Raw genomic sequence first — 25,446 nt, 5'->3', positions numbered from 1 at the left:
GGGTCACAAAGCATCAGTGTACTACCTGTTTATTCAGAATCTTGGGGAAGGAACCTTAGCATCTTTTAAAAGGTTATTGGTAAAAGATCTGAATTTGGTGCTCGAGGATGATGAGTGGGGAAGAATTTTTAAGAACATCAAGACTATGCCTAGAAATGTAAGGGTCCATCTTATCCAATTTAAGATATTAGACTCCCCCTAAATTGTTTAGGCTTGGTCTGAAGGATACACCTACCTGCTGGCTATGCAAGTTGGTGGAGGGGGACATGGCCCATGCCTTCTAGTTCTGTGCCAAGATTCAAGAATTTTGTCTGAGAGTCCAGGAGTTCACCTGTGAGATCCTGGACACTCAAATCTCACTCTGTCCAAGACTGTGTATTTTGTGTGATGTGGTGGTCCTCAATATAGGTGATAAATATATAATGCTGGGTCCTAACCAGTGTGATGATTGGCAGACGGGTAATCCTCAGGGGATGGAAGTAAACTGATGGTTATAAGTTGATTTCCATACGTATAATTTTGTTTGTTAAATCTATTCTTGTCTTTGTTGGAATCAATAAAATTGTTTAATAACAACTTTTTGTCACTTTGTCACATGGCAAAAATACCACTAAAAGTAACAAAAGTGCCCCAGAAATTCTAAATACAGGGTCAAAAAAACTCCCCCATAATTAATTCCTCTGTTTTGTCATACTTGTACATGTTACTGTATAATGTACAAATTGATGTTGATTGAGGTAGTTGAAGAGGTAATAATTTCTCAATCTAGTAATTCATATTGAGAATTTAGGTTAATTGATTAAATGTTAATGTATTTGCAATAAAATTATGACAACAGATTTTTCAATTTGAGGAAAAAAAAGTTCTTTAAAGGTATAAAATGCCCCTAAAAATCAAAACCAGGGGCAAGATTTGCCCCTTATTGCAAAAATTAATTTCTGATCCTGCTGCTTCATGATTTCTTGACATGTCTTTTAAATTCCACTGCGAATTTCCAGTAGTCCCCACATATGTACCATGTTTATAGCATGGCATTCTTTTCATGTACCTTGGCATAACATGTAAATACAGTACCATGGCATATTCATTTGAGTTATTATAAGAGTTCAATAAGGATACCCAGAATCTAGTGTTGCATGTTGGCTTTAGGTAGTGAAACAGTCATTTAACTGCCAGGGGTATGTAACTAATTATTAAACATATTTTTATTTTGAGTAATGTCAAACTATGTAAATACTCCAAGTGCCTTAAAAGGGTTTGTACCCTGCCTGAAATGTGGTGTTATTTTTAACCTGTCAACAACGGTGGATAGACATCCCCTTAAATTAAAGATGACCGTTTGCACTTCAGTCCATTTCCACTTCATATTCAGCACTAAGACGGAACAACAAAATTAATGTCACTTCCCAAATACTTTTGGAAGGCACTCTACTGACATACAGTGCAAATTTTATGACTGTATGTTGGAGCTTGTGTGAGAGAGAGAGAGAGAGTTCACATAAAGGGGGAACAGAGAGGGAGAGTTTTTACTGGAAAGTGCCCCAGTATTGGAGTGGAATGCAGGCCACAGATTTAGCCAAATTTGGACAAAAGAAATGCATTCTTTGCCATCCTTACTCAAGATAGCTTTATGGAATAGCAAACGGGGCACTTCACTGGACCACCATCTCTTTTCTTTTTGTGAACTCTACTTTTTGTCCTCTGGTCACATGAGCTGTGAAATTTAGTATTCTGTGTGTTGCAAAGCAGAAAAGAAGCCTTTGAAGACATCTGACCCACCTTCTGTCCTCAGGTCGCAACCTTTTGAACAAGTTTCAGGGCTTCATAATGAGCGGTTCCACTTGCTACATTTATAAACATTCCTGTCAGCTCCACTGGTGCTTGTTATTGTGGTCCATTCGCTGTCTATGGAAAGACTTCTGGAGTGCGAGACTGTCAGAGCAGCAAATGGCCATCTGTGTTGTACATTACTGGGATCTGGCCAACCCGAGTGGTGTGGAATGATAAATATGTATATATGTATTCGGCAGCAGGAAATTAGTTTTGGCATTGGGGTGAAATGGTAAATGCAGTATATCTGTATTCCATCCTGGAAAGCTTGTCTGGCAGCTTTAAGGACCAGCAAAACAAAGCTCAGTCAATACACAGACAAGAATCTTCAATTTTATTTCTTGAGTGCGATCTCTGATGTCTTCTCGCTGGTGTTTGATTTAGTTGTCTGTACTAATATCTATGCTTGGGAGTTGAGTCTGGTTTCAGTTTAAACAAAGTATGCAGAAACAAACATAATGTGTGGCCCTTGTAGTCTGATTCACAGACAAATGTCTCATGAGCTGGTTCTTTTAAGTGGAATTGATCAACCCTTCAGCCTAATACGACTCACTGAATAAGTTAGAGCAGTAACTGAATTACCTTCTGACTTCCTGTCATTATTTTTGAGTAATTTCTCAGTTCTAGTCAGGTCATTTAATGGGTTGTGTGTTCTCAAGGTTTCTGAGAATTAAATCAGTGTAATTACCGACTGTCTGTTGGCAAGACAACATGTAGTTAAAGATGCGTATTATGAACAGGAGTTGTCCTAACTCCAAATTAAGTAGGTTTGTTTTTACTTGTAAAATATGTCACCAAAAGTGGTGTTTTTGTCAAGTATTTTTGTTTATATGACATAGAAACAATGGTTTACTATGGTGTAATATAAATTATATTTAAAAAAGATATAAGTGGTATAAATTATTTGGAGATTCTTCAAAAGTACTACAAATTATTAAAAACAATTAAATTATTATTTCCCATTTTTCTCTCTCTCTCTCTCTCTCTCTCTCTCTCTCTCTCTCTCTCTCTCTCCCTCTCCCTCTCTCTCTCAGTCATTGCATCAATCAGATCCTGGAAAGCGTCAGCCACATCCACCAGCATGACATTGTGCACAGGGACCTCAAGGTGAGTCATACAGTCACTGTGGCAATGTGCCAGTATGGGAGCTTGCATCATCAAAACCTTCCTCCTTGTCAAACGCTGTGTCGTTATCTGCACATGCATGCACTCACTCAAGACACGTTCTTTCATCATTAAACACTGGCTGCTTGCTTGTCATCAGAGAGCTTGAATGGCTATTTTCCAACCTGTTTGATTGTGTTATTTCTTTTTTTTTTTTTCTCCCCAATTTGGAATGTCCAATTCCCAATGCGCTCTAAATTCTCGTGGTGACATAGTGACTCGCCTCAATCAGGGTGGCGGAGGACGAATCTCAGTTGCCTTTGTGTCTGAGACGTCAATCCGCACATATTATCACGTGACTGTTTGAGCACATTACCGCAGAGACATTGCGCGTGTGGAAGCTTCACGCTATTCTCTGCGGTATCCACGCACAACTCACCACGTGCCCCACCGAGAGCGAGAACCACATTATAGCGACCATGAAGAGGTTACCCCACGTGACTCTACCCTCCCTAGCAACCGGGCCAATTTGGTTGTTTAGGAGACCTGGCTGGGGTCATTCAGCATTCCCTGGATTCAAACTCATGACTCCAGGGGTGGTAGTCAGCTTCTTTATTCGCTGAGCTACCCAGGCCCTGTTATTTCTTCCTCTTGGTGTCAGAGACAGATGACAAATCCTGAGGGGTCATTTTATTAGTACAATGCAGAAACCAAACCAAGGAACATTTAATGGATGATGGAGAGATTTGTTAACAAAATGCTGTCATTCAATCTGAACCTCATATTGAATTAAAATCAAACAGTGCTCCCATGTTTTCAGAGATTTCTCTCACACTTCTAAAAAAACTGTTTAGACCAGTTTGGACCAGCAACAGTGTCATTCGAGTGGTCATTTCTTTTTTTTTTCTGTCTTATTCTCATAACCATCACCCCTTCACAACCTCCAAATGACCAGCTCGTACCATGCTACTTCATATCTTTAAAAGTAAAGATGGAGAGAGATTTGCTGGTGGCTGGGTGGTTGCTGTGGCAACTTGTGTGACATCACAGAGGCTGCAGATCGACAGCGTGGCAGTGAGCTTCTGTGGCTGCGACGTATTATGCCACCTCTAATTCATCAGCCATTACTGAAACAACTGATGAATACAGACATACAAGGAGAAAGAATCTTGTGACAGTGAAACAGGGCTGGGCTTTATAACTAAAACAAAATTATATCTCTCTATTTTTTTTACCCTTTTGACAATATTCGTTATATGTGTCTATTTATGTATTTGCTCTGAAGTCTTTTTTTCAATCAGAGATTGTCGTATTAGTGAATTAGAATCAGAACATACCAACTCTATTTTTACTTCTGAAATTTTAACTGGAGACACTATTAAAACATGACTTGATGCTCTCATACCCACAAGTCGAGAGAGAATAGGAGGGATTGCGAAATTATTTAGTTTTTTTCTCCCCTGTTTGGCATGCTCAGTTGGTATGTGCTCTAGACGAATCTCAGTTGCCTCTGTGTCTGAGACTGTTAATCTGCGCATCTTATCACGTGACTGTTTGAGCATGTTACCGCAGAGACCTAGCGCGTGTGGAGGCTTCATGCTATTCTCCACGGCATTAACACAAAACTCACCACATGCCCCACCAAGAGCGAGAACCACATTATAGTGACCATGAGGAGGTTAACCCAATGTGATTCTACCCACCCTAGCAACCGAGCTAATTGGTTGCTTAGGATGCCTGACTGGAATCACTCAGCACACCCTGGATTCAAACTTGCGACTCCAGGTGTGGTAGTCAGCGCATTTACTTGCTGAGCTACCCAAGACCCCCTAAATTATTTTGTCTTAAGAAAACTTAAAGGTGTACACCGTAATTAGTTTTTCTCATTAAAGAAGTGTTACACATAATTAAATAATAGTGAATAATACTGCTGAAAATGTTTTAACATCATGTTCGCTCATGAGATGAAGATCCCTCGTGGGATCGACATATAGAGATTACATGACCCCGCTTAATATTGCTTGCTTTATTTATGTAACCCTCTTGTTGTTTGACACATTCGCTCGTGCAATAAGTGAACTGTGGCTGACTGAATAATGGCATTCTATAATGGCATTAACTAAAGTATTTTTTTTTTTTTTTTATGTCACATCCGCTCCAGTAGGTGTCAGTATAAGACAACTGCTTTATCGGCCAGCAAAATGTAAACACATATTGAGTGCACCTTGAATGGATAAATAAAAAGCACCTTGAAATCCTCTATATTAACAATGTTGCTTTCGGCAGCAAAATCACTAAAACAATGATTATTCAAAATTAAAACGGAACCGAGAAAGTCCAGCAGGAGCCAGGTGGATAAGGAAAAGCAAGGCACATGGAGATACAGAGAATATGCATGTTTGAGAGGGGAAAGAGTGTCTTAGTCCTTCCCTAAATGTTGCAGGCAGAGTGAGCTGCGGCAGGGTCAGGGCTGTGCCTGCGGCATTCAGAGACAGCGGGGTGTGCGGGACATCAGGTTGAGAGAGCAGCTCACCCCTACTCTCGTAGCATGAGATAACAAGCCCTCCTCTCTGTCTCGTCAAGAATTATGCAGCTCAGGGCAATGGGTGTGCTGTCACAGCTATCTGTCTGCTTTAACCCTCAGAGCCCGACGGCATCGTCCACGACATCACACGGCACCTCCGAAAATATTTATATAATTTGATGAAAGTTTTATCGATTTTCTTACCGTTTTTTCCAGCAGAAAGCTAACGAGCTAGCCATCACGGGGGTGTCTTTGGTGTCTTTGTAGCCTTTACAGAAGGTTTTCTATCCAGCCCGGAACTTGTGCCTCTTTTCGGAGTTTTTCAGCAATAAATCCAAACACTTACATCCAAGATTTATCCACTTGATGTCCATAATTTATCAATTCTCCATAATTTTTGCCGCTAGCTCGATGATAGCTGCCATTTTGGATATCACATGATGCTTTGCGCGAGGTTGTTGACCAATGACAGGCTGATCCGTCTTCCACGTTGGTGTGCGTCATTACGCATGAACCAAGCTCTGATATTGTGGAGAGAGAAACGCACGGCAAAGTAGTTTTGAGGAGAGAGAGAGACGCACGGCAAAGTAGTTTTGAGGAGAGAGAGAGACGGTCTCTCTCTCTCTCTCCTCAAAGTAGTTTTGAGGAGAGAGAGAGAGAGATGCGCGGCATAATAGTTTTGAGGAGAGAGAGAGAGAGAGAGAGAGAGACGCGTGTCCTCTCTCTCTCTCTCTCTCTCTCTTCTCAAAGTAGTTTTGAGGAGAGAGAGAGAGAGATGCTGGCAAAATAGTTTTGAGGAGAGGTAATAGTTTTGAGGTAATAGTTTTGAGGAGAGGTAATAGTTTTGAGGTAATAGTTCATTGTAATAGTCATGACCAAAAGGATCCTAGGGGCACCATCAGGTGGATCCGTGACTGGCCCTCTGGTTTTTGTAAAGTGGATGGACACTCGGGAAGTCTCTGTCTGCTCCACAATTCACCCGGCCTTCTCTGGCAACACAGTTCAGAGAAGGGTAAGAACTCAGGATGGAGGCTGGAACACCAGATCCATTCCATGCCCAACCCCTGTCACTGAATACAACAAGAACATGGGAGGTGTTGATCTTTCTGATCAACTCATCCAATACTACTCAGTTCACCATAAAACTATGAGCTGGTACAGGACATTGTTTTTCCATTTTTTGGACATTGCTGTGACCAACAGTTACTTACTTCACAAGGAAGTTTGTGCAGAGAAGCAGCAACAGCCCATGACCCACAAGGCTTTTCTGGAGGAGCTGACAGCCCAACTCTGTGGTGTTACAGTTGCTGTTCCCCCCACCCAGCAACAAAGTGACCATGTACCTGTGCCAACATCAGACCAAACTGAAACCAGCAAGAAGGCCTCCTATGGTAGAAGGCAATGTGTGAACTGCAAGCAGACAAGGCAGGTCAAACAGGCCACCCCTGGAAATGCAAAGCCTGTGATGTGGCCCTCTGTGTGATTGCTGATAGGAACTGTTTTGAGGCTTGGCACCAGTGAATGAGGCAAAAAACGCCTGGACTTTTTTTGGAAAAATGTAAATAGTTTTGGTTCTGTAGAAGTTACAATGTTTATTCCTGTGCTCCAGGACTCCAAAGACATGAACAAACTGTTTTCCAGAGGAAATTTGCTTAGCTTTTATTTATTTGTGTGTGATTTCAATAAATATTTGAGTGATTCAATTTCCGTTTTATTTTTTCATTTGTCTTTATGGTCCCATAACTTATTTTACATTCAGGTGACATCAATGCAACACAAATATGCTGAAAGTCCAATTTGTCTTGAAAAAAAAGAGGTGTGTCAATTGTCTGTGCACAACAGGGTTGATGTTTTACAAGCTTTTTTAGTAAATAAAACCAGACGGAAAATGAATTGTAAAAATGCCCTTAGGTCTTAAAGGGTTAAACACACACATGCGCACACACACCACACACACACACGGTAGGCTGCTGGACCAGACAACATTCCTTGCAGAGTGCTCAGAGGATGTGCAGACCAGCTAGCAGATGTTCTTACCGACATCTTCAACATCTCTCTGAGCAGCGCCGTCGTTCCAACGTGCTTCAAGGCCACCACCATCATCCCTATGCCAAAGAAGTCTTCAGTGTCCTGCCTCAACGACTACCGTCCCATCGCACTCACACCAATCATCATGAAGTGCTTCGAGAGGCTCGTCATGAGGCACATTAAGACCCAGCTGCCACCCTCACTAGACCCACTGCAGTTTGCGTATCATCCAAACCGTTCAACGGACGACGCCATCGCCACAACCCTCCATCTGGCCCTCACCCACCTAGACAAAAAGGAATCATACGTTTGAATGCTGTTCATAGACTTTAGCTCAGCATTCAACACAATAATTCCTCAGCACCTGATTGGAAAGCTGAACCTGCTGGGCCTGGACAACTCCCTCTGCAACTGGATCCTGGACTTCCTGACTGGGAGACCTCAGTCAGTCCGGATCGGGAACAGCATCTCCACCACACTGAGCACTGGGGCCCCCCAGGGCTGTGTGCTCAGTCCACTGCTGTTCACTCTGCTGACTCACGACTGTGCAGCGATGCACAGCTCGAACCACATCGTCAAGTTCGCCGATGACACAACCGTGGTGGGTCTCATCAGCAAGAACGACGAGTCAGCATACAGAGAGGAGGTGCAGCGGCTAACGGACTGGTGTAGAGCCAACAACCTGTCCCTGAATGTGGACAAAACAAAAGAGATGGTTGTTGACTTTAGGAGAGCACAGGGTGAACACTCTCCGCTGAACATCGACGGCTCCTCTGTGGAGTTCGTCAAGATTACCAAATTCCTTGGTGTTCACCTGGCGGAGAACCTCACCTGGTCCCTCAACACCAGCTCTATCACCAAGAAAGCCCAGCAGCATCTCTACTTTCTTCGAAGGCTAAGAAAAGCACATCTCCTACCCCCCATTCTCACTACATTCTATAGAGGGACTATTGAGAGCATCCTGAGCAGCTGCAATCACTGCCTGGTTTGGGACTTGCACCGTTTCGGACCGCAAAGCCCTGCAGAGTATAGTGAGAACAGCTGAGAAGATCATTGTGGTCTCTCTTCCCTCCATCAAAGACATTTACAAAAAACACTGTATCCGCAAAGCAACCAGTATTGTGGACGACCCCACACACCCCTCACACAAACTCTTTATCCTCCTGCCGTCTGGCAAGAGGTACCAAAGCATTCGGGCCCTCACGGCCAGACTGTGTAACAGCTTCTTCCCCCAAGCCATCAGACTCCTCAATACTCAGAGACTGGTCTGACACACACACACACAAACACACACGTGTCCTGAGTTGCACTTTAATTACTGTCACTTTATAACTGTCTGCTACCTCAATAACTGCTATGTGCATAGAACACTCTCATAGTATGTTATGTTTTTAGAAACTGTCATCTTTTTTCACTGTGCCTATTGTCCTGTTCATTGTCAGAAATGTCTTATACTGTCCCGTACTTTTTGCACATGTTTGCACGTGCACTTTATATAGGTATATATAGGTATTTTATTTAGTTGTGTAGTCCTATGTTGTTTTTATGTAGCACCATGGTCCTGGAGGAACGTTGTCTCGTTTCGCTGTGTACTGTACTAACTGTATATGGTTGAAACAACAATAAAAACCACTTGACTTGAATTGACTTGACTATATAGACAAGGTATAGACACTTCATGCAATCTCTCATATCTCACACTCTCTCTCTCTCTCTCTCTCTCTCTCTCTCTCTCTCTCTCTTACGTGCATGTACACTTTCTCTGTCCCTATCACTCACTTGATATACACTGTAGTTCTTGCCTGGATCTCTTTAATTTTCCTACAGAGCGGTGATAAAAGACTGTGCTCATAGAACATGCTGGATACGTTTATGTCCTTTTGAGCAGATCACAACTGATTAAATTGTCACCTTTAGTATAATCATGCACAGAATAAATGAGCAGTCATATGGGAGTGAATGGCTCTGAATTGCACTGCAATGATACTTTTGGCTGGTGCTTTTACGTGTCATTTTTTTTAATGTTAAATACCTCCTCATATTCTAGCTTAATGTGCAGAGATTTTGCCTTTTGGAGGTTGACTTTTGGCTCTGTGGAAATAGTAACATTGGCTTACCCACTAACATGAGTTTGGGGTGTGAAATCTAGCTGTTTTTAGTGGAAGACTACTATTGATCATACCTGTTCAGCACAAACCATGAAAATGACATACCTGAACTTAAATGGTTTTATTTACTGGACCCTTTGGAGTATGGACACAGTTGTAGTATAAGAAGACACTTTGGGCTTTTCAGAATTAATATGTTGTTATTTTTTATAGTTAGAGAACTATGAAGTTTAAAGTAATGGAAATATTTTGTGCTGAACTTGTTTTTATAATAAAAAAAAAAAAAGTAATAATAAAAGTGACAAGACAACCCAGAAATACAATATTCTCAAAGCACAATTTCCGACAATGCTCAGCTTTTATGAATGAAACTACACTGCATTTTTTAAAATAGACTTTGGAGACAGGCTCTTTTTGTTTATAAGACTCGAATATATAAGATAATATACAGTTTTACAACATGAATGCTGCTCAGATTGCATAGTTTGTTGAAGACCGATGATGAAGGGTAATTCTTCCTGGTGAGATCTCATGTAAACAATGGAGAATATATCAATATTTCTCAGATTTATCACTTTTATGGACAAAAAGTGCTATTGGATGTTATACAATGAACCCTTGTCATGGACAATTGACCCAAGTGTGGCAAATTGGATTCATCTGGCGATTGCGGTTTCATAATAAAGGTATGAAGTATTGATATTGCATGTTTTCATTTGTACTCCTGGCACAAATAAACAAATTGCTATTTCTGGAGCATTGCTATCGTGAAACAGAGATCGGATATCAATGTTGAACCCTTAGACCTTTTGAAAAGATGTATAATTTGTTAACATGAATTACATATATAGACGGTAAATTATATATTAAACGTAAGCAGAGTGACGTCACTCCAGATTGCGAACAAATGCATATCAACAGGTTGTTTTTTTTCTATTGACCGTTTGTGCTACAGACGTGAGTGATATCTCAAATAATGTTACTTGTTGAGGAAAGGTGTGCTGTGCTACATTGTCTGCAGAAATTGAAAAAATCTAGTTCATTTAATTTGGTTCCACTGTGGTGCAGATGCTAATGTTGATGTTAATTGAGATTGAGAGATTTCATTAGTGACCAATTGTACCAATTTTTATGTTTTCGTTTGCTCTTTTCTGTCTTTGTCTCCCACGCTCTCTTTGCCTTAATCCCTTCTTTATTCTTTCTCTCTCTTTATCTCATACCCTTTCTGTCATTTGTCCTCCTGCAGCCAGAGAACCTGCTGTTGGCCAGTAAGATGAAGGGGGCTGCAGTGAAGCTGGCTGACTTTGGTCTTGCCATCGAGGTGCAGGGAGACCAGCAAGCATGGTTCGGTAAGACCCCCTCTATTTTAATCTTATTGGCTCATCTCTTGAGAAAAGAAATGTATCTTCCTGTTTAGATGGCACAAGTATTTGCATGATGTTAAGGTTAAGGCTGTCTCTCCAGATAGCATAACATTTATTTTCCCTTGTTCCTCTGTTTGCTCTCTATGGCATCTACAGCTCTATTGAGACTAGAGAAATCTGGAGAAGAGCCAGAGTTTGTTTTTGAATTTTTTTTCCACTGTGCTCTTGGAGAATGTGGAGTAGTTTTCTCTCGAGTGTTTACTGTCCTTTTTGAGTCAAGAGCACTACTTATTGAAGCAGGTCAAAGTTCAAAGACAACAAAGGCTTACATTATAGGAATATCTTCTACGCTCCATGTATGGTCTGAAATGCAATTGTCCTTTCCTGGAGAGCAGCAGAGTAAACTTCCCATTGCCTTTGAAGGAATGCAATGTGAAGGTTGTACAAAGTAACATTTATTGTTAACCATGCTTTCAAAGTGAATAGCAGGCAAAACAATGCTGCTACAACATGGGCCACCATTATTTGTCACATGACAACAAATGCATCATCGTACACCGATATCTCCATTTTCACTGTCCACACTACAATCAATACCAAGATGCATTTTAGCATTTATCCACTTGGGAGAGCGTTTTCAAAAAAACAGTCCCAGTGTGGTCGGAAGGCCAAAACGTATTGAAAAAGTTTTTTTCAAGTGAAAATGTATTTGTGTAGACATGACCTTAATAATCAATAATAGTACAAGCCACAGTAAATGTTGACAAAATATTTAATCAAACAAACCATTATGTTTGACACTGAACAACAGGACAGGGCAACATAGTAGTGAGATAGTGACAATGTGGAAATGGAAAAGAGCACATTGACAATTGATTGAGATTGTCTGCCAGCATTTAATATACTCTATGTAGGACAAAATTCCTAAAGAACAAAACAAAGTATTGTTGTGTTGCTCTCTTATTCTTAACTGAAATATTGTTGCTTTTGTTTCTAATGCACACAAGTTGGTTATCATAATGAGATGATGTTGATGATTTTTGTGATGATCTACAGTGTATTAATTTTAGGGCAGGATGTATTAATTCACCATTATGGCTCAACAGGTTTTGCAGGCACTCCTGGATACCTATCCCCTGAAGTCCTGAGAAAGGACCCCTATGGCAAGCCAGTGGATATCTGGGCCTGTGGTAGGACTTCACAATATTCACACATAAATGACTCTTTATTTTGGTCTTCTATGTTTTTGTCGGACTGCTTCGCAGCTTAATTAGTGTACTAAATATGCAATTCAGTCTTTTTGAATGGGAGGGACAGTGGAGTGAGATGAAGTAACCAGTTTATTTGTTCTGGGTAGGTGTGATCTTGTATATCCTCCTGGTGGGTTACCCTCCTTTCTGGGATGAAGACCAGCACAAGCTCTATCAACAGATTAAGGCTGGAGCTTATGACGTGAGCATCAGACTCCACTTCTTTCTTTTTCTTTTTTTTAAGAAAAGTATCAGACATGGAATGTGTTCATTTCATTTCTAATAATATACATAAAAATTGACCCTACAATAAGTGTTAAGTCTCATTTATTTATAAAGCCCTTTAAAATTACACCATAGACTAAAGTGCTGAACATTTAATGAATAAGTCTTACTTATATTAGAGTCATAAAAATAATGTGCATTAAAGCTTGATCTAGGATAGTTTCGGCATAAAATGCAGGTGATCATGCCCCCTCATTTTGAATATTCCTTATTCATCAACATTAAAATGAGGGTAAGGACAAATATGCAGTGCATCCGGAAAGTATTCACAGTGCTTCTCTTTTTCCACAATTTGTTATGTTACAGCCTTATTCCAAAATTTATTAAATTCATTATTTTCCTCAAAGTTCTACAAAAAAAAACAAAACAATGACAACATGAAAAAAGTTTGTTTGAAATCTTTGCAAATGTATTAATGTATTACAAATTACATATGTACATAAGTATTCACAGCCTTTGCCATGACACTCAAAATTGAGCTCAGGTGTATCCTGTTTCCACTGATCATACTTGATGTTTCTACAACTTGATTGGAGTCCACCTGTGGTAAATTCAGTTGATTGGACATGATTTGGAAAGGCACACAACTGTCTATATAAGGTCCCACAATTAACAGTGCATGTCAGAGCACAAACCAAGCCATGAAGTCCAAGGAATTGTCTGGAGACCTCCGAGACAGGATTGTATCGAGGCCAGATCTGGGGAAGGGTACAGAAAAATGTCTGCAGCATTGAAGGTCCCAATGAGCACAGTGACCTCCAACATCCGTAAATGGAAGAAGTTTGGAACCACCAGGACTCTTCCTAGAGCTGGCCGCCTGGCCAAACTGAGTGATCGGGTTAGAAGAACCTTAGTTAGGGAGGTGACCAAGAACCCGATGGTCACTCTGACAGAGCTCCAGTGTTTCTCTGTGGAGAGAGGAGAAACTTCCAGAAGAACAACCATCTCTGCAGCACTCCACCAATCAGGCCTGTATGGTAGAGTGGCGAGACGGAAGACACTCCTCATTAAAAGGCACATGACAGCCCGCCTGGAGTTTTACAAAAGGCACTTGAAGGACTCTCAGACCATGAGAAACAAAATTCTCTGGTCTAATGAAACAAAAATTGATCTCTTTGGCCTAAATGGCAAGCATCATGTCTGGAGGAAACCAGGCACCACTCATCACCTGGCCAATACCATCCCTACAGTGAAGCATGGTGGTGGCAGCATCATGCTGTTTAGATGTTTTCAGCAGCATGAACTGGGAGACTTGTCAGGATCGAGGGAAAGATGAATGCAGCAATGTAAAGAGACATGATGAAAACCTGCTCCAGAGCGCTCTGGACCTCAGACTGGGGTGAAGGTTAATCTTACAACAGGACAACGACCCTAAGCACACAGCTAAGATAGCAAAGGAGTGGCTACAGGACATCTCTGTGAATGTCCTTGAGTGGCCCAGCCAGAGCCCAGACTTGAACCCGATTGAGAACTGAAAATGGCTGTGCACCGAAGCTCCCCATCCAACCTGATGGAGCTTGAGAGGTCCTGCAAAGAAGATTGGGAGAAATTGCCCAAAAATAGGTGTGTCACTCTTGTAGCATCGTACACAAAAAGACTTGAGGTTGTAATTGTGCCAAAGATGCTTCAACAAAGTATTGAGTAAAGGCTGTGAATACTTATGTACATATGATTTATTTTTATTTTTTTATTTTTAATAAATTTGCAAAGATTTCAAACAAACTTCTTTCATGTTGTCATTATGGGGTATTGTTTGTAGAATTTTGAGGAAAATGATGAATTTAACCCATTTTGGAATAAGGCTGTAACATAACAAAATGTGGAAAAAGTGACACGCTGTGAATACTTTCCGGATGCACTGTATGTCCACCTGTTGTAATTCCGTCTTATATGTCTTGTCAATTCCAAACATTTGTCATGTTTAAATTTGAATTATGTAATTATGATGTATGAGACATTTTTCATTATTCATTTAAAGTTCTTGTAGCACTCTAACTCTAGTCACGTACTGGGCGAGAAGTGCTGTGTGTAGGACAAGGCACAGGTTTCGCACATGCAGCGTGCCGGTGTGTTGCATAGAGGTGGCAGTCCAAAACAGTGAATCAAATCACTAGTGTTGAGAACTGGTTCTTGTTTACCACCACTTTTGGTTCCATTTACAGTTCTCGCACATGCAGTTTTCAACCATTACGGACCAAACACTGTAATAAAATACTCTGAGAGTGTTTCTTGCAGCACATTTCAGCGGCAGCCCTTCCTCCTACTGAATATAGAACGTGAAACATACGGCACGTCCAGTGTATTATGATACCCGAAATAATAACTCTTATGAGCCGGCTCATATGTGAGTTGGTTCTTTTTAGTGAATCAAAAACACAGAGTTTTCTGAATACTGTGCAAGTTATAAATACTTGATGAAGTAGAACTGTTGAAGTCTCAAAGTACAACATTAGGCTGCAAAGCACCGTCTCTGGAACTGTGCTAACCGAAAGATTAGAAAGGGTGAATTTTATTATACAATTGGCTTTTTTCAAGCTGTTAGACCACAAAAACACATACTTGTTACTGAAATTACATTGTGTAGTATACATCAAAGATACATTTACACATTGTATCATTTAGCCATGTCTAAAGTCAATAATTTATATCCCATGATAACAAATATGGCCAGTTTTAATAGAAAACGACATAATTTAGTGCAGCTCCCAAAGTTGTAGCTGGGTGCGTGCATTCATAGAAAACATGCTTTACAATTTTTAGGAATGCTGTGTGTCATCCACCAGACACACCCTGTGTGTGACCTGCTTAAGCTAAGCTCAATTATAAACAGCAAGTGAAAGCCCTTTTATTAAGCCTGTCTTTAAGAGCCCATCAACATGTTGACAGAGATCCTCTCATTGCTGTCTCCGTACAGAGTTTTTAGTGCCACCCTACTGACCCCGAGTGACAAGCCCAGATTGAAGCCCTTGTTAATATTTAATTGGCTAAGAGTTCCTCAATAATGAATGATGCCAGCCCCCTGCTCAAGAGCACAGCAGAGAAACATACAACTGTGGAGACTTTATCTCCTCAAACCCCGTAGTAAACCACAGTTTAGCGTGTGATCTTTCCCATTTACACCATCCTATATAACATCACAATACTGCAGAAGTAGTTACCTGAAGAGAGTGTTTTCAATTCATTCTTTTGAAAAAAGTATTAAATGCCATATGTATACTTTGGGCATTTTGTAATAGAATTTGTTTTATTCTAAATTTAATCATGTATATATGAATATACTATATGATAACTTTATTGATTTGAAAGCAATCATGTACCACACCGGAGACAACCACACTTTGGCAGAGCTGCTGCTCATAGCTGTTTGTAAACATTCTAGCATAGCATTATCGGAGTATTGATTCACTCTAATTTGATTTCATTGCTGCTTTCTAAATTCTATTTAGTTCAACTAGGTTCTCTTTAAGTGCATGAGAGTATAACATGTTTAGAGTGTTTATGTTGCATTGTGGCATTGTCCATTTGATGGAGTGCTGCAGTTTGGGAGAGATGTGATTATCACGGCCAGCTTTGGTATCGGCATATTCGGCTATCCAGTTGGAAAACTCTTTTCCATCCATCACTTTAGCTACTCTGCACTGATCTTATTAACATCCATTACAGAGGCCATGAAAGCCATTGAGCTGTGTGTTTGTGCATGTCTGTATACATTTCCCTATTCATATGTCATCCAGAAATCTCTGTGTCAGATTCTCTCTCTTGTTTTATGTCTTAGTTTCCCTCTCCAGAGTGGGACACTGTTACCCCAGAGGCCAAAAACCTAATCAACCAGATGTTGACCATCAACCCAGCAAAGAGGATCACGGCTGACCAGGCGCTGAAGCATCCATGGATCTGCGTAAGTCCCCCAGCCTTAACCCAGTGGTTTTTAACTAGTATTGCTTCAGGACCCCGATTTCACATGGACCTAAAAGGCATTCCATTACAGTACCGAAATGGTTTATAGGGCTAAAGTAAACACAAATGTCCTTTAATTCAAACCTTTAAATGTGTTAATAGTATCATGAACTACATAGGCCCCAAAAAATACAAAATTATTATCTTGACATAAACTGAATAGGACATAGACAATTTTGGTATTTTAAATGTAACATATATTTTCATGGTTTTATTTTAATGGTAGCCAATAATTCACTGTACAAAGTATATTCAAATTGTAATTTGCCATGTGAAGCCCATGTTAAAGGAATAGTTTACCCAAAAATAAAAATTCTCTCGTTTACTGATCCTCATGCCATCCCAGATGTGTATGACTTTCTTTCTTCTGCTGAACACAAAACAAAGATTTTTAGAAGAATATCTCATCTCTGTAGTTCCATACAATGCAAGTGAATGGTGACCAGACTTTTCAAGCTCCAGAAATCACATAAAGGCAGCATAAAAGTAATCCACACTCCAGTGATTCAATTATATATTAAATATGATTTATGACAAATGTGATATAATAGGTGTGGGTGAGAAACAGATCAATATTAAAGTCCCTTTTTACTATAAATCTCCACTTTCACATTCTGAAAGTGAAAGTGGAGATTTATAGTATAAAAGGATGGAAGTATTGATCTGTTTCTCACCTAAAGTAATTGCATAGCTTCAGAAGACAAATATTATACCACTTGAGTCGTATGGATTACTTTTATGCTGCCTTTGGAATTTTTCGGGCTTGAAAAGTTTGGTCACCATTCACTTGCATTGAAAGGAGCTACAGAGCTGAAATATTCTTCTAAAAATTGTTGTTTGTGTTCAGCAGAAGAAAGTAAGTCATACACATCTGGGATGACATGATGGTGAGTAAATGCTAAAATATTTTTTGTTTTTGGGATAACTATCTCTTTAAATGGTGCCTTGTTTATATTTTCTTTTACCATAGTTTATTTTCATAGTTTTTGTAGAGTAGGGTGACCTGTTCTTGTTGGCATCTGACTAATTTGGCTAGCTTCTACATGACAGATGATTTTGAGGCAAAATACCAGAGATATCCTATGATATCAGGCATTATCCGTTCCATTTTAAAGGTTGATAAGCCTTTATATGCATTATATGATTTATTGCATTATATTTTTTGCATTTAGCATTGTTTTATTCCTGCTGTCCGAGACCCTATCAGAGCAGACCTGCAATGAATTTTTGTTCTGCAACCCACCAGTTGAGAACCACTGCCTTCAAGCCCAAGCTCTTTTTAATGCATCTCTAAAGGCTGGTTTATGTTGCATCACCTGTCACTGTTACATGCAGCAACTAATAGCTACTGGCATGTGTCAAAATGTCATACAGTTTATACTCCTGGCTGCTGTGAAAAAAACATAGAAACTTCTGCTGGCCTGTTGGTTGTTGAATACATATAATGGCACTTTATATCCAATTTGTTGGTCTTTGCTGTGTCTACTCCACTTAGCAACGGTCCACTGTTGCCTCCATGATGCATCGTCAAGAGACCGTCGAGTGTCTGCGCAAGTTCAACGCCCGCAGAAAACTGAAGGTTTGATTTGTTAATTAACACTTTATTCAAGTTAATGATTGTTTAAAGACTTGTTCTCTGCAATGTATTTTTATTTTAAATTTCTAGATAAGATAAACTAAAGATCTGTTTGTTTTTCTTGAAGGGGGCCATTATTACCACCATGCTGGTGTCCAGGAACTTCTCAGGTGATTAACTCATTTACTTCAGAAACATTAGTGAGAGCTGTGAATTGTAAAAATCATATTCTTATCGAGCTTGTTTTTTTTGTATAAATATCTCGACATCTAACAACATGAGTGAATAAGATATTAATATGAATTATTTTGTGGCACTGGCAGATTCTTTCACTTATTTATGCTTGAAATAAGAGAAAACATCAGCCAGTGCCACAAGACAGAATACACTTACTGTATATTCAAGACATATTCTTTTAAAACTTAAAACAAGCCTAAAGAAATAGTTCATGCAAATTTGAAAATTGTCATTTACTCACTCCCTAATGTTTTTCCAAACCCATTTGACTTTTTTATTTTTCTGTGGAACAGCCTCAGTCACCATTCACTTTAATCTATTTCTATAAAATGGAAGTGAATGGTGATTGAGGCTAACATTCTGATTACAATTTCCTTTTGCGTTCCATGGAAGAAAGAAAGTCATACAGATTTGGAACAACATTAGGGTGAGGAAATGATAACAACATTTTTGGGAGTTTAATCTCTATAAAATCTTAATTTAGCTTTTCAGGTGAACTTGTCCAGTTTTTAGGATGTTTTTTACTTTACTGGAGAACAGGTCAAAAATAATTGTTAGGAATTTTATTGTTTTGAAGTGCGCTCTTATATTGAAGGTATCTGAATGTTATGGATTGAGTTTATTGTTTTAAAGCTTGTATTTTATAATTTAGCCCCGCTTTCTATATGCGTAGTCATTTTGGCTTTGTTTTAGGTTGGTTTGTTAGGATACAAATGTGTGTGTGCACACTGGGGTAAGTTTTAGTGATTCCTGAGAGGCTGAGCTTCTTTTGAGTCAGCTTCTCCAAAACGAAATGCTCTTTTGTCCAATAGTGGGTCGGCAACACACCAGCCCCGCCACCCCCACCACGAGCACAGCTGCACTGGCACAGGAAGGTACGTGAGATGGGCACAAGGAGGGCATTGCCCATTTTCTGACTTTGTTCTGCCAGCATGTGACCTAGGGGAGCCTGCTATACCCCTGCCAACGCACGGGCACAAAAGCTCTTTGGAGAGACCATTTGCTATGCAGAAAATGCATACAGGCCTTCACACAAACACCGTCTCCAGGGTTTGGGTTCAGTAATTGAATTTAGACCACTATATAAATTCATTTCAATAGGGATCTTAAGTAAATATATATATTTTCTGTTTGGAGCTAAATGCTTGAATTTCCTTTCAAATGCTTCCTTTACCTTTGACCTGCCAGAACATCTTTACACAAGTGCTGCAAACTTGTCAGAGGATGTTATGTGTCAATGCCATTAGGTTGGGGTGGTAAGAAGTATCTTAAAGTGGCCATGAAATGCTCTTTTATATATATATATATATATATATATATATATATATATAGATAGATAGATAGATAGATAGATAGATAGATAGATAGTTTTATTATCTTTCATGAGGTCCACTGATAATGTAAGGAAAGTTGTTTTGCATTAAATGGTCTGCAATTATTTAGCACCTATTTAAACTTTAGCGGTATTCAAAGTGCTTTACACTGTGTCTCATTCACCCATTCAAACACATTCACACACCAATGATAGCAGAGCTGCCATGCAAGGCGCTAGCCTGCCATTGAGAGCAACTTGGGGTTCAGTGTCTTGCCCAAGGATACTTCGACATGTGGAATCGTGTGGGCTGGGAATCGAACCACCAACCCGCTTTACAACCTGAGCCACTGCCTCCCATAACCAATTAAACCAAATAAAATTAAAGTCATAATTTAGTTATTAGAATTTCCCCCCTTTTTTTGGCCCTCTGTCTGAAATGCTCGGTTTTAGCCTAAGCGCCTACTTAAAACTTCATTGCAAACACCCACTGTTCTGATTGCCTAGCATCATGCAGCTCCTCTAATAGAGCCATTTTTGAAACTCAATCTTAGCTCAACAGTATTATAAAACTAAATGTCAGGGTTTACACAATGCACATCCAACACATTGCATCTGAAGATATTAAACTGTTAATCTCAAGAAAATCAATTAACACTCACAACCTGTCTACACCGGACGCGAGAGTCGTATCACGTCAACAGGATGTAATGCCTGGTGTAAATAGGATGTCAGCACCATAAACTATCACACAGTCATGACTTATAAAATATGAATTAATAAAACTGTTTACTCAGGGGTTTTGTGATCACATCCAAGTGTTTTTAACTGCCCCATCTTTCAATAACAGTTCCTTTGCAAAGTTTGAATCGTATTAAGACTGGTACATTATGAGCTGAACATACAATCCACTCTACGATTTGCTGAAGACACATTCAGTTTCCAGTATCATTCCTTCATTTTTTTCTTACACCAACAACTAAAAATAGTGCAGATGGGCAAAAGAACTCATCCATGATGTGTTTGTGCTCAGCTGAATGACGGGGCTTCTCCTCTTCAGAGTTGTAACTTGACACCGTGTCTATTAAAAGCGGGCAAAGATATGTATCTTTGGACGTCTGTCTGTGAATGTTTATGTAGAAAAACATTTAAATCCAGACTGGCACACGAAGGCGTGCGTCCTTTGTAAGTACACTTGGGATGAATCTCCCATGACAGACCCAATCTCTCTTTTCTTCACTGACTGAAAAATAGTGGGCGGGGCCAATGTTGCAATGATGGAAAAATAGGCATTGCATATGCAGATGTATTTGGTCCTTGTGATGTCACAAATTCCAAATGAGCCATTTTTGCAGCTTGGTTTAAACAAATGCTCTTTTACTATTAAGGAGGAAGTTTCAGATCCGAAACTTAGTACAATGTCCTCTTATACAGTATGTCGAATGATCAAGGAAAATGTGATTCCTCATGTCATGATCTCTTTAAAAATGTATTATGTTTTCCATATGATGTCTTTCTGGAAACATAATGCATTATGGGTTTGGTCCAGGGATGCTCAGGTGGAGGTATTTAGACTTGGGTCACCTTAAGCAACAATTTGTTTTATCATCTTGATGGTTTCTTAAGGTTGCTTGATCTCCTTGTATGCCTTACATTCTAAAGTCAGGTCATCTTTTTGTCAACCAAACACAACTGCACTGGTTTGAAATTGTGGGTTGATGCTGACCTGCAAAGATCATGGCTGCAGTTGCCTGTGGTCTGTAGTCCTGAGGTTGTGTAAGAATGAATGTCCTTGTCATACAGTATGTAAAGTATGTGTTAGCATGCTTTTAAGGCAAGACTTATCAAGAAGAACCTCTGCACTAAAAATGCTACCTGTTGTTCACTCAGCAAGGATCACTCATGTTTGTGTGGTGTGCTTCAAAAGCACCATCTGCCTTTCAGCATGTACTCAGGTGTCTTTTTGCATGGAGGAAGCAACAGGATCCACTTGTTCTTTTGTGTCTTGCTTTATGTTTGTTTCTTATTTTCGTTCTCCCCTCTCATATTTGTCTTAATGGATATGGCATGCCTGTGAATGCTCTGCCAACTGCTTTTGTTCTTTTACAATCATACTTGTCAGTTGCAGCTATATGAAATGCATTGAAAGCTATATGAAATGGTGAAAGAATAGTTTTAACACCTTTTCTTAAGTTGAGACAATGCGATAAGATTCCAGAGATAAGAATCAAAATCTGTCTGTCTACATTGCAGGCAAACTGCTGTGTGACATGACACACAGCCAATGAGAACATATCTGATGTTTAAAGAATATTCTGGATTCAATACAAGTTACACTCAATTGACAGCATTTGTGGCATAAATTACCACAAAAAAGTTATTTCAAATCGTCACCCCTTTTCTTTAAAAAAAAAAAAAAAGAAAGAAAATCTGTGTTACACACAGATATTGCAAGAATCTTGCAATAAAAGTGAATTGGGCCAATTTTTGGAGGGTTTAACCTCCTGAGGCCCGAGCATGACTGTGTGCATTTCCCATTTTGATTTGTAACTAGTAGCACCTCTAATAAACATTAGCAAAAATAAATAGAGCACATAGTTTTCCTAAAAATTAATAGCAACATATGTGGACAGCGGGACTAAGTTAAGGAAACGACAGTAGTTTCAGAACAGTTCAAATTGGACATTATTCTGTTTAAATTAATTGAAATTACGCATTGCATATAGTGAAGCCAAAGTATGACATCCGCACATGTGTACGTGGGGTCGCACAAGGTTATAATATTATAAAAGCACATACATTCATTTTTCTGATAAATCTCATTGACTTCCATTGTGTCTCACTGTAATCCACTGATTTTTTCCAAAGGAGGGGGAAGTTGAAATAAAGTATGGTAATCAACATAATGCCACAAATGCTGTCGATTGAGCTTAACATGTATTGAACCCATATATTCCTTTAATGTACTGTTATGAGAAACTGGATTTTGGACCAATGAGAGCAGAACCAAGAACAATAAAAGCCGGTAGAATTAGAAAACCAAGCGATCAACAGAATGTCCTGACGCTTGGTGTGATTTTGTCTGTTAGGACAAAAAATCTGATATGCATGGACGAGATACCACATGCTGCTTTATTTTGTTGCTACTGGTTAGAACACAGTGTAAGGATTACAATTATTGTTATATTAGAATTGGTAGTCCCCAGATGTGTCAGTGGCACAAACTACCAAAAAACTTGTCAATGAATGATAGATATTTTGAGTAAACTCAGAGTTCCTTGAGTTCCTTTATCCTTCATTAAATTTGATCAGACATCAGCCACCCTGCTCTCTAGATAATCGCCATTATCTTCAGCCATTTAAAAACCCATATCGGTGTCTCAAAAACTCATATTAATATTGTTTTTGATTTATTACATATAACTCAACTATCAAATAATGCAGCTCGTTAACTCATAAATTGGTGTCTCATATGACCCTATTATACAGTTTGTTTCTTTAGGCCTCTCTGTAATTATGAACACCACAGCCAAACAGGGTCAGAAAAGTAGGATTTATCATCTCACCACTCACAGTCCTCATGAATGAAGACTGAACTGAAGCAGAGACTGGAGGGGAATGGTTTCAGTGATAACGGCAGGCCAGGCAGGAGATGTGTCTGCAAAGCATGGACCCAGCATGAAATATACAAATTCTTCTGTTTTTAAAAATTCTTTTTGGCACAGTTATTTTATTATTATTAATCTGCTTATTAATTTATCTTGCCTTTCTCCCTTTTGCATTCTTTCCTACCTCTATCCACTTTGGAAGGTAAGGGAATTCGAAGATATGAAATATTTGAAGTCTATTTTTTTCCCTCTCATTTGGATTGTTTGTGCACTTATATATTGATATTTTGTCTTATTAGTCTGTTCCTACCATGTTACATCAATCAAACTGAGTATTTCTTTCATGCTTTCTTGGTGGAAAGAATGTTCTACCAACTTTTGCACCTTAATATGGTAGCTGGGCTTTGATGTTTGCATTTACCATGTGTTTAAATGGAAAACTGCATTTTTCACTGCCCTATGGATGATTTTCTGTGATGCGGGTGGTGTTGCACTGAAAGAAGTGGCAGATTTACTGTAGATCTCTTGTCTCTCAAGAGCCGATGCAAGCTGATCAGATGTTTCAACTGTTTTAAATGTTTTATTTTCTCTTATCTTTCAGCATGCAAAAGTTTACTGAACAAAAAGTCTGATGGCGTAAAGGTAAGCCCGAATACTTCCTGCAAATATCTTTCTCATTACTTAAGAGCTAACAAATCTAACAAATGCACATTTCTTCCCTAGTTTTTAAAGATTTATTTGTCACATTTTGTGTTATTTTTCCCTAACAGCTAAACAACCAGCAAATGGTTTGCATAAACCCAAGACATTACAAATATTCTCTGTAGTTTCTTAATTTATTATTATTATTATTATTATTATTATTATTATTATTATTATTATTATAAAAGGTAACTAAATCTTAGCAGTTGGATTTTTTTTTTATAATTCACTGTGATTTTTGAATATTTATTAAAGGAATAATACCACCCCGATCAAAAACCTTTTAGCATATTTAGACAGTAATTTGCCTGTATGTCCATTTTAGATTATATATTTCACATTCTTAGTCATGGCAAAATCTATACAAGCATAGAGACCTACTCAACCCTGTGTCTGTCTCTGCATGCAGTGAATCATCAGCTTTTCAACAGAACTGAGAAGCAGAAGCTGCTTAAAAACGTTTATCAATTAAATCAATTTCAACAGATGTTTTTAGTAGCACTATTTTAAAAAGTGTTACACTGTCATATCACACATAGTTTGGGGACTTCTTGTGGTAGTTTTTTTTTTCTGTTCTCTGTGGGATCTAATTAGCAGCTTTATTTTTTCTGTGTCCACTGGCCTGTTTTCTATGCTTCCCTGTTTTGCCCTCCTCTGTTTCACCCTGTTCAGAAAAGGAAGTCAAGCTCCAGTGTTTATTTGATGGTGAGATCTGTTCCGTGTCTCTCCCCTGTTTCTGACTCTCCCTCAACACTTTCTCACTCTCTTTTTTTTCTTGGTTGAGATGCTCGAGAGTTTGTTTGGGTCTTTTTTTGTCTCGTTGTTGGACTTTCATAGGATTCTGTCAATCATAGGACCATCATTATCACAAATAACATTAACAAAGTCATGATCACCCATTCAAGTCTGTTTTACCCTGGCAAAAACATGTACATTCATACATTCACATGGATACATATTTATTAGAAACCTCATTTCCCTGCAGTTCATCTTTCATTGACATTGCATCTCAGTGCTTTCTTTGTTAGCTAGTCCTGGGTTTTCTTTCTAAGAGGTCGATTGCTCTATCTCTCTTCAGACATTTACCTTGACCTAAGGTTGTCTTCTGCAAGCTCTCGATACTTTCCGTGAGGTTTCCCTCAGCTCTACCCTGCCTTTAGAACCAGCAGAATGTACCATCCTCTGACCATAAACCAAGGTCGAAGATTGTTCAGTGGACAAAGGGCTCTTACTTGATGATTCGCAATAGGAAAGAGTATTTAAATGCTGTCGAGGCAGACTTTTAAAGCCCCAGACAAACAAGCCTTTCTCTCACTGGAACTCCCCTTTTTCCCACAGTCTATTGTGTCAGGCGATTTCTGTTGCCATGGCAATAGCTGCAGTGGCTGTGACATCAGGCTTGGTCTTAACAACAAATGAAGAGCCCCTTGTCGCAATGATGAAAATCAGTTTTATGTCAAATTTAGTCTGCTTTAAAACTGCCATTCTTTCAATCAATTATTTTCTGTTCTTTTTTGTTGGTCTTTCTCTTTTCCTTAAAAATAAAGCATTTATTGATTGC

General features: G+C 39.2%; 1 protein-coding gene across 38 annotated transcripts in view; it reads left to right on the top strand.

Moving 5' to 3' along the window:
* Nucleotides 1-25,446, top strand: part of LOC127660384 (calcium/calmodulin-dependent protein kinase type II subunit gamma-like) — a 105,541-nt gene that overhangs the window by 52,571 nt on the left and 27,524 nt on the right. For 21 of the 38 annotated variants that reach the window (XM_052150571.1, XM_052150550.1, XM_052150570.1 and 18 more), the window contains exons 6-14: nucleotides 2,865-2,937; nucleotides 10,841-10,943; nucleotides 12,065-12,148; nucleotides 12,316-12,410; nucleotides 16,269-16,391; nucleotides 17,946-18,029; nucleotides 18,154-18,196; nucleotides 19,076-19,138; nucleotides 23,785-23,825. In XM_052150571.1, coding sequence (XP_052006531.1) covers nucleotides 2,865-2,937; nucleotides 10,841-10,943; nucleotides 12,065-12,148; nucleotides 12,316-12,410; nucleotides 16,269-16,391; nucleotides 17,946-18,029; nucleotides 18,154-18,196; nucleotides 19,076-19,138; nucleotides 23,785-23,825 — 709 coding nt within the window. Of the gene's footprint in view, nucleotides 1-2,864; nucleotides 2,938-10,840; nucleotides 10,944-12,064; nucleotides 12,149-12,315; nucleotides 12,411-16,268; nucleotides 16,392-17,945; nucleotides 18,030-18,153; nucleotides 18,197-19,075; nucleotides 19,139-23,784; nucleotides 23,826-24,557; nucleotides 24,591-25,446 lie in introns of all 38 variants that reach the window. The other 17 variants (XM_052150575.1, XM_052150574.1, XM_052150560.1 and 14 more) reach the window with 3 other exon arrangements.

This window comes from Xyrauchen texanus, chromosome 20 (genome assembly GCF_025860055.1).
Source record: "Xyrauchen texanus isolate HMW12.3.18 chromosome 20, RBS_HiC_50CHRs, whole genome shotgun sequence".
Lineage (NCBI taxonomy): Eukaryota > Metazoa > Chordata > Actinopteri > Cypriniformes > Catostomidae > Xyrauchen > Xyrauchen texanus.
The sequence above is the reverse complement of the archived record's forward strand: the minus strand, read 5'-3'. Positions and strand labels throughout refer to the sequence as shown.